The sequence below is a fragment of the Eleginops maclovinus genome, chromosome 5 (genome assembly GCF_036324505.1).
Source record: "Eleginops maclovinus isolate JMC-PN-2008 ecotype Puerto Natales chromosome 5, JC_Emac_rtc_rv5, whole genome shotgun sequence".
Classification (NCBI taxonomy): Eukaryota; Metazoa; Chordata; class Actinopteri; order Perciformes; family Eleginopidae; genus Eleginops; species Eleginops maclovinus.
Genome location: NC_086353.1, coordinates 27,405,886 through 27,415,629, shown reverse-complemented (window position 1 = coordinate 27,415,629; position 9,744 = coordinate 27,405,886). Strand labels below are relative to the sequence as shown.

Sequence of the window (9,744 nt, the reverse complement as noted above, 5' to 3'; positions counted from 1 at the left end):
GGAGGGAAAAGCAGACAGGAAGTGAAGCTTAACGAGTGACACAAGAGGGGAAAACATTTCAAAATAAAACACACAACACAAAGACATGACAGATACGAAACACGGATCATGACACTTTCCTCTAACCATGTCAGCTCTCAGAGCGGTCAATAAAACATTTGACATCTAATGTCCACTGTGTTCATTATTGATCTCCAAAGTTTCTCTTTTGTTATCTGGATACATTAGAACACAACGTCACACTGTACATTTATATTTCATTTAATATGTCATGTAAATAATGCCCCAGATTTATATTATGCTAGCTGTTATTTAGCACTTCGATAGTGTTTCATCTTCTATTATGAGATGTCTTAAATTGTTTATTTTCTACTCTTTTTTTATTTTTTAATTTTGTACAATTGTTGTTTTACATGCTGCTGCAACGAAAACATTTCCCAATTTGGGAACAATAAAGTATATCTTTTATCTTATCAGTTCAACTGATCATTATCTGTTCAACCACATAAGGATTTAGGATCGTCAGACAGGATTATTCTTCATCATTGCTTATCACAACAGCACTTTGAAGTTCTGTCACTAATCACAGGCAGTTTAAAGACTCAGATCAGTCCAGCGTCAAAGAAATACTTTGACTTATCTTCTGTTAACCGCATCACGTTTCTGCTTCTCAGCAGCCAGCAGACAACTATCACTCATGTTCTACACTTGTGTGAAGGAAATAACTCTGCTCAACAGCAGGCAGCAGTAGTACTTGTCATTCAAAATAGAAACCAGAAAATGAAATATTGAAAAATAAGTCGTAGTATGATCTGCTGAATTGAAGATGGAAAATGAGAACAGAGAGATACTGTATTTGTCTTAATAACCTCTTGTTCTCCTCCCATGAATTGATCTGTCGATCGATTCTGTGTATTAACTAATGGTTCTGCGCAATCGGTATTGATTTACAGCGTTGTTGAGAAAATGTTGACGTTTTTGACAAACGTTATTGAACAACTGTTTGAAAAACAACAAAAAACAATACATTATCGAACTGAGGGCACTAAAGGCAAAGAAAACAAAGAAAGAAAGCAAGAAAAAGTCATCATTTACAAATAATATAATATGTATTTATCAGAGACATGCGGTGAAGTTCATGGCTGGTGAGGCACTGACGTCATCACAATCAGATTTGAACCTTAGAGCATCTTATTCATTATTTGAATGGCAGCAGTTAATGGTGTTATGTTTAAAATCCCAAATCAGCAGTCTTCACATATAAAAAACTGTATCACTCAATAAAGCACATGTAATTAAAAACATTATTGCGATATTACCTTTATTTATAAATGAAGTCCATCTTAGAAAATTGTTTTAGTTTGGATATGCAATCCTCCATTCTAAAAGTAGGGTCAGGCGAGACGAAAAAATAAGCAAACGACTGCACTTGACTTAACTGTAAATTTTAGCTCGCCGTCACTTATTCTGCAGCGCACGAAGAATCACTGGACTCACTAGCACCCCCTGCCATGAGGCAGGAGAACTGCGTGCCTCACCTAGTCTCTCTTCGCAGCGGTTTTGCTCAGCAGACACGTTACAGACATACAGTTGACAAAAAACACTGTATATTATATACACCAGCTAAAGTATGGAAATTAGTTAATATAACAGAATTTTCTACTGTCTCAGAGCATGGATGTATCGTCTCAGAGAGGGGGAGTGTCTCCCGGAAGTCATTAGGCGGGGCTTGAAAGAGTCATCCACAGCTCGGGAGATTTCTTCCTGTTCCCTGTTGACGGAATGCTGCGTGTCAGTCTCCTCCGCCGCTAAGCTACAGTTCAGCTAACTGTCAGCAGCATCCAGTCCAGAGAGGCACAGGCACTGAGGAGGTCCAGCATCTCGAGACTATGGCAGAACATGAGGAGCAGAGAGCAGCTCCTCTGAACGGGTGAGTGGTTCAACTGTTAGAGCACTTGGAGTCACAAACATGCCCAAGAGAAGCATGGACACTAAGTCATTTCGCTAAGTTAATGCCTCATTATTATGCTACACATTTATATTTCACTCATTCAATGATTAATCGTATGCAGGCCTGGAAGTCACTAGTTTTGTTAAGTGATGCGGACCCTCCTTTAAGCCTGGGAAATGATTGAGGTGGACAATACACTCCTCTTTTTTTAGGAAAAAAACTGACACGTTGTGAAAAAGGAAAGGTGATATGCTGGTAAACCGGACCTGTGAATATTTGTTATTATTTAAGCTACGCTTTCTGGTACTGTCTGAGAAGAGAATAAAGCAACAAGACAACATTTACTTCAGATAAACAGGCCAAACAACATTCCGCCAGCATGTTTTGGGTTCATTTTAGAGCAGTCTTTCTCAATGTGTGGTCCGCGAACCACTAGTGGTCCACGAGCGACCCCTAGTGGTCCTTGAGTATATTGGTACAATGTCACATTTAAAATGAAGATGGATTGATGGCTCAAGACTGGCTCAGTTAAAAGAACATTAAGTGAAAAATCTGATGCGACAGTCAAGATGCCAACATGGACCTGATGCAGGTGATTCAGCAGCGCCAACAAGTCATTTATATCGTGTGTATTAGAGTCCCAGGAGAGTGGCTATTGTTTTTTCATATTTGGGGAGTTAGATGGTCCGTGAGAGATTTTTCTATTAGTTAAGTGGGCCATGGTCTGAAAAACTTTGAGAAACATTGTTTTAGAGTCAGTATAGTAAGGAGAATCTATAGTTTACTCTACTTTTAAAGAGGTTAAAGTGATTTGATTATCGTGACCGTGTTGTCTTACTCTGTATACACAACTGGTATAAAATAATTGTAAGAGGAACCTGGATAAGTGTTTACACGACGAGTCACTGCTCAGAAAGGAATTTGAATTGGAATGACGTGAAAATCTCCAAAAAATGTTGGTCTGTGTGTTTGTCTGTAGCGACACAACCAGGAAGAGGGAAGACTATCTGGAATGGCCAGAGTACTTCATGGCTGTAGCCTTTCTGTCAGCGCAGAGGAGCAAAGACCCGAGCTCACAGGTGTGTGTGTGTGAATATAATGTTGTGGATGTCTATTTTTGGTAAAGAGAAACAAAATGATCTCTGCAATCGATACTACATAAATGAGTTGTAAGGATGTGTGTATATATATATATTTTTAAACGTTTAACTCAAAGACATACCTATAAATAATAAAACAAGACATGTTTTCTGCGGCTGTATATGCACTATAACTCCTTGATTGTAAAATAACAAACAAAGACTATGACAGCAACACTTCGCTGCTATAATCGCATTCGTATGCACACAATTCAACAATACATTTCAAATAAAGTGCATTGTGCACTTTTATTTGAAATGTATTGCTATATCAACAAAAGTGCAATAACATTTGGTTTGCCAGCAGTTGAAACAAATAAGGAGCTTTTTACCAGCAGTGTTCCCTTCACACAGAAGCTGGTGAAATACTTGCTGTAAATCTCAACTTCAACATTAATGAATGAAATCAAATATAAACCAAAGCTTCTTTCCACTGCCAGGGCATTAATGCTTGATCTAGTTATAGGAAAGTGACCCTCAGAGTCCAGGGCTAAGAAAACTCTACTCTGCAGTGGTTACTAATAACTCTGGTTCTATCTGCTCTTCCGCCTGGAAGAGATGTAAAACGTCAGAGTTCGATTCCTTCCTCCATGTTTCTGTCCCCGCCACTTCTTCTGTGGTTCGGTTCATGTGAGCGCTGCAGCAGTCTTAGTCCCGCCCCAAATGCTCTCATTAGTTGAGACGAGTGATGACGCCAATACTGATCAACATCCCACAGACTTTAAAATAATAAGGTTATTAATAACCACTGTTAATGCGCAATAAAATAATTGTTGGCGTGACTTTAATAATGCATTTATATATACATATCTCTATATCCCTGTGCAGGTGGGTGCGTGTATAGTGAACCAGGAGAATAAGATAGTTGGCATTGGTTACAATGGGATGCCAAACGGCTGTGACGATGACCTGCTGCCGTGGTCCCGCTCTGCTGACGACCGTCTGGACACCAAGTACCCTTATGGTGAGGACGCACACACACTTCTGCTTCTGTCTTTTTTGGATTTCTTTTTTCCTAAATCAAACAGTTTGTTGGAGGAAGAGTTGCACACACTCCTCCACCTGGTTATTTTGTTGATGGTGTGTTCAGGAGAGGAAGAATAGCTTTTTTTGTAGATCCCACTTAAAAACGTAACAAACCTTGTTAACAAAACTTCCCTGTGTATAAAAGTTTGTCTTATCCCTTCATTTCATAGAAAACACACACACACCATCCTAGTAACATGTATTTTTGGCTTGTTTTCAAAACGACCTACATAAAGTTAAAGCAATAAAGCGTTATTAATGGGCCGCTCTGTCCCGCAGTGTGCCACGCAGAGCTCAACGCCATCATGAACAAGAACAGCGCCGATGTGAAGGGCTGCTCCATGTACGTGGCTCTGTTCCCCTGCAACGAGTGCGCCAAGCTCATCATCCAGGCTGGTGGGTCCCTACAACACACACACACACACACACACACACACACACACACACACACACACACACACACACACACACACACACACACACACACACACACACACACACACACCAGTCAATGGAAGGACTTTGAAGCTTCATCAGACACTAAAATTACAACTCTGGAAAGATATGACAGAACATTTTAAGTCCAGGTCCCTGCCAGCAGTGCAACATACAAGACAAGAGTCAGAACTCTCTCACATGATGTGTTTTATGATTTTTCTAACCCCTATAGAGCAGCGGTCCCCAACCTTTTTAGCGCCACGGACCGGTTTAACGTCAGATAGTATTTTCACGGACCGGGCTTTAAGGTGTGACGGATAAATACAACAAAATAAAAATGACGACTGGCATAAAAACTGTGGTATATTATAAATATAATAATAAACATGAATCTGACTGTGTACTCGTATGCAACTTGACAATGGGAGACAATGACACCCGAAGTGTGTTGCTTATGTCCAGTCTACTCCGTGGCTTTGTTTTGGTTGCTGTCACTGCAGAAAACCCCGTTTCACACAGATATGATGTCGGAAATGGCAACAGGGTTCAGTACTGTTGTGGCGATCTCAGGGTATTCTGCCATGACTTTAATCCAGATCACCGGCAGAGTTGTTGTCTCGAATAGACTTTTAAGGCGCCATCATTTGCGACCTCCAGCAGCTGATCTTCTTCTCGCACAGACATGCTGGATTAACCTGGTTTGTTCATAAATGGGTCGCGGATCCATTCCTTGGCAGTTCGTGGGTCTTTTGTGGTTGGGAAGCAGCGCTCAAACTCGTTTAAAAGCAAAGATAGGTGATCGTGCATCAGCTGAGAGAATGACGACTCAGACTCAGTCTCACCGAAAATCCCTGATAATGTTTGACACATGTCCAATATGCCTCTGTTCACGCGCCGTCCCCACAAATCCAGTTCGGCTTTAAATGCAGCTACTTCATCTGCCAACTTGAAGACAGTTGTCATTTTCCCCTGAAGTGACAGATTAAGTTCCTTGAGCAGGTTGAATATGTCGCATAAGTAAGCCAGTTTTGCGACCCATTCCTCGTCACTGAAATGTGCTGTCAGCGGTGACATCTTTTCTGAGAGAAATCTCTGCAGCGGCTCTCGTAATTCAAACACTCTGTCCAGCGATTTCCCTCGGGATAATCATCTTATTTCTGTGTATAAGAGCTGCATATTATACAGAGCGGGCTTGCTGCGTGGGAATCACTTGTCGCGATGAATCCATATTTTAAGTAGGACTCCTGGTATTGTCTGTTAAATGCAGCTTTCTTTTTCTTGGAAGTCGTAGGCTCTTCTTTCGTCTCCTCACTGGGCCTTTTCCCCTTTGCAAAGACACTTTCCAAATACGACATTTTAGCATGAGAATCCGGTCATTTTTCAAAATAACAGATCGTTATGGCTCAGACAATAAATAAAAAGGAAATAATGTAAGTTATTTATTCTTGCTGTGCGGCCCGGTACCAAATGACCCACGGACCGGTACCGGTCCGGGGCCCGGGGTTGGGGACCTCTGCTATAGAGTGTGTGATGCTTAGCTTCTCCTGTGAACCTCCCCTCTGCGTGTTCTCCTGCTCACTCTGTAAGCTGCTATCATTTCAGATATGTGTTGTACAACAAAGTCTTTCTGGGATGTCTGTTAGAAAATCTGTTGTATAAAATTCCTGGTTAATAACACTAAAGCTGTCACCTCTTTTCACACTGTGCTCTAATACCTTGTACTAATCTGCATCCCATACTGCTCTGTGCAGGAACAGCATACTGATCAATACGTATTTTTCATTGTATGAATTTAGTGTCCATTATTACTCTACATAATAGTCTAGTTGTCCAGATGTGAACCCGGAAATGTAAGGTACTGTAAGTTGCATTATGTTGGGCAATTGGCACAATTAATAAGCATATGGAGACAATAGCTAAAAAATGGCTTAGTCATTTCAACATCCTCAATTTCTATGTGCTGGAGACCCGTACTATTAATTTCTGTCATAAAACTTTGGGGTACTCAACATTTGCATCCTGCTATGCTTGCGGCTGTGTGTGTAATGCAGATATGCAGGGGCTAATGTGTAGCATTGGTGGATGGCACAGTATCCAAATAAGCCTTCAGTAAACAACATATTACCGACGCAATGCATCAGAAGCCTTAAAGGCTTTAAAAAGCTTCATTTCATAGGTGAAATCCCACAACTGGCAGTAATGTTAGCAAATATTATTTTCTTTTTCTCCTTTTCAGCTGCCATGCTCCTCCATGGTAAAGCATGTCTGGGCTAAAAAGACTAATTAAGGTCTCTTTTTTTTGTTTTGTTCAGGTATTAAGGAAGTGGTCTATCTCTCTGATAAGTACCACGGCACACCGGAGATGACCGCCTCCAGAAGGCTGCTGGGTTTGGCAGGCATACAATACAGGTGAGGAACATTTCCTATTATTACACAAGGTCAAAGCGTTACACACACACATCCTACAAAGATCACACTCATTGCCTTTGATAGACTCTTAATATTATTGCTTTTCACTAACCTAATACAGTTAAGTGAAATCTGTTGACATAATTGTTTCCGTTGTTCAGTGCAGTTTTATTTTTTGACAGCACGCCTGGTGTGACTGCAGCTGCTGTCCCTTTCTCTCTCACACTTCTATCTGTTTACAACTTGCCCAGACCTTGTAAAAGTGTACGGGTCTGGGGGACAGGAATGACTTGAATATACAAGGAAGACTTCACTTTCATCCCCAATGTTTGCACGATGTGTTCATACCCTGATCATTGAGTTTTTTCCCCTCTGTGTGTTTTGGCAGGCAGTTCAAGCCCAAGAGGACTGAGATTGTCATTGATTTTAATTCCATTAACCACGCTGCAATGATGAACAGCTCTACCAAGTGAAAAAGCAAAAGGTTCACCTTGGGGAGCTGCTGAGTGAGGCAAGGAAGAAGAGGGAGACTGACGAGATTGAAAGGGACTTTGATGCCTTTTCTGCATGTCTTCTTGCCCCCTGCTTTGTCCAAAGGAAACCTGAAGGATACCTCGACTTTGGCGTCTTTTTGATATTTTGATTAACCGGATATTCAAGATTCAAGTTTGATTTGACGCTCATCCTTTGTGTGTGGCAGAAGGTCTTTCAGTACTGCCTTCACACTTCTTTCTTTTACGCTCCCTTTGGGTTTGGGCATACACCACGACTTGGGACATACTTTCTTTAGTGTTTCACCTTAAAATCCTTAGTGTTGGGAAGCAGTCTCCCCACGGGCAACCAACGATCCTTAGAACAAGGTTCCAGATTAGTATGGAGGCGGCTTCACTTTGTTTGACCTGTCACAGTGGCAGCTTGGGGTAAATCAGGCTTCTTGAGATTTCTTTTATCAAACAGGCTTGAAGAAAGAACCTCTGTTCTGCTGAATTGTTATTTGCAAACTCATTAAAATGTAAATAGACAGTCACTTCCCATGAGCTCTCGATCCCAGGGTGCTCACCTGAGTAAAGCTTCCAATGAATCTCATCACTATGAATATGTCAGTGTGTGCATTTATTTTTAATATATATTCCCTGTAGGTGGATATGGATCTTATATTGAGTGACCATTTTTGTAGTTCTCTGAAAGATGTGGCGGTCTTCACTTGGTCAGGTTTTATAGCGTGTTTTTGTAAAATGTCCTTCTGTGTTCTACTGTCTGCAGACGCTCTGTAACACGGTACTTTTTATGTTTCTTTCCTAGTACCAACATGTCTTACCTATGGACCATTATACTGTTTTGTAGATGAAAACTAACATGTCTCCAAACCTCCATTCCTCTAACCACGTCAGCTCTGAGTTGAAGTCAATAAAACATTTGGACGGCACAATCTAATGTCCACTGTGTTCCATTTTTATTGCATTTATGATGTCATGAGTAAAAGGGATTCTATAAATAATTGACAAATACATACAGCTTGTCGTTCATTAATTTAAATCACATTTTGATGGAAGTTAAGTTATTGGTTTAAGAATAAAGTGAACAGATGATGTGAAGACCTTTGCCATCACTGATAAAAGGAATACTTACAAAAAACATTATTTTATATACAGGCTGACCAGTTCAACTGCATATTGATTTACCATAGTCAGGCAGGATTATACAATTATTAATAATTGGTTATCAAAACGGCTATTTTAGGTTTGGTTACAACAATCCCAAGGTCACATCTGACGTACTAACATTAAAAATGAATCTGCCACCAATAACCCTTTGCACAAATACCAAGTTTCTACTTGTTCTATTCCAAATTCAAACACCATCTACAACCTCAATATTCTGCTTAAGCAAGATATTGATAGTAATGTTATATTTCATGGGTTTGTTTTTTAAATTTTCTTTGACTATTATAGTGGAAGACCTCTAGCACGCACACACCCACACCTACACACACAGTTCCTCAGCAGTCCATCTCCCAGTCATGGGTTGCGGTGGAATTGTCAGTTTATCTTAGAAAGGTTCCTAACGGAGTGGAATGACCCGGAAGTACCTCAGTGGCAGCCATTATAAGAGCTGTTCTGATTCTCTAGAGTAATGGTTCTTAACCTGGATTCGATCGAACCCCAGGGGTTCGGTGAGTCAGTCTTAGGGGTTCGGTGGAGGTCAAGACACACACTCGACTCATATGATTCGTGATGACTCGCCCCGCTTGGCCATCACTGGCTGCAGGTGATCACGCTACATCCCTTGGCCTATCTGTGCTGCAGGGAATTTGGTGCGATCAGTAGTCGACTTGTGACTGTCGTGATGGTACGTCGTGTGATTTCTTTCTTAATATTTGAATCCCTTCATACTAACTATGTCGAGCAAAAAAAGAAAGTGGTCGGACGAATATGTACAATATGGATTCACATGTATAACGGAACGTGATGGGAGTCGGCGTCCTAACTGCATGATTTTCAATGCCAAGTTGAGCAATTCTAGTCTAGCACCGGCACAACTAAGGGATCACTTCCTTAAGCAGCATGGAGATGGAGAATACAAGAACACAACACTTGCGGAATTCAAGGTGACGAGAGCCAGATTCAATGAAAAGGCTACTCTGCCTGTTCTCAGCTTTGTACCCATCAACAAACCGATCCTCACAGCCTCGTACGAAGTTGCTTACCTGATCGCAAAGCAGGGCAAACCACACACCATTGGTGAAACACTCATAAAACCAGCTGTGTTGAAGATGGCGAA

At 41.0% G+C, this 9,744-nt stretch overlaps 1 protein-coding gene across 1 annotated transcript; it reads left to right on the top strand.

Annotated features, from left to right (window-relative positions):
- The first annotated feature begins 1,741 nt into the window (after positions 1 to 1,741).
- On the top strand, positions 1,742 to 8,397 carry dctd (dCMP deaminase). The gene is made up of 6 exons (XM_063884746.1): positions 1,742 to 1,930; positions 2,931 to 3,030; positions 3,919 to 4,054; positions 4,396 to 4,512; positions 6,867 to 6,963; positions 7,352 to 8,397. Exons 1-6 carry the CDS (start codon positions 1,890 to 1,892, stop codon positions 7,434 to 7,436), a joined length of 576 nt encoding a protein of 191 aa, XP_063740816.1. The 5' UTR covers positions 1,742 to 1,889; the 3' UTR covers positions 7,437 to 8,397.
- The last annotated feature ends 1,347 nt before the right edge of the window (positions 8,398 to 9,744 follow it).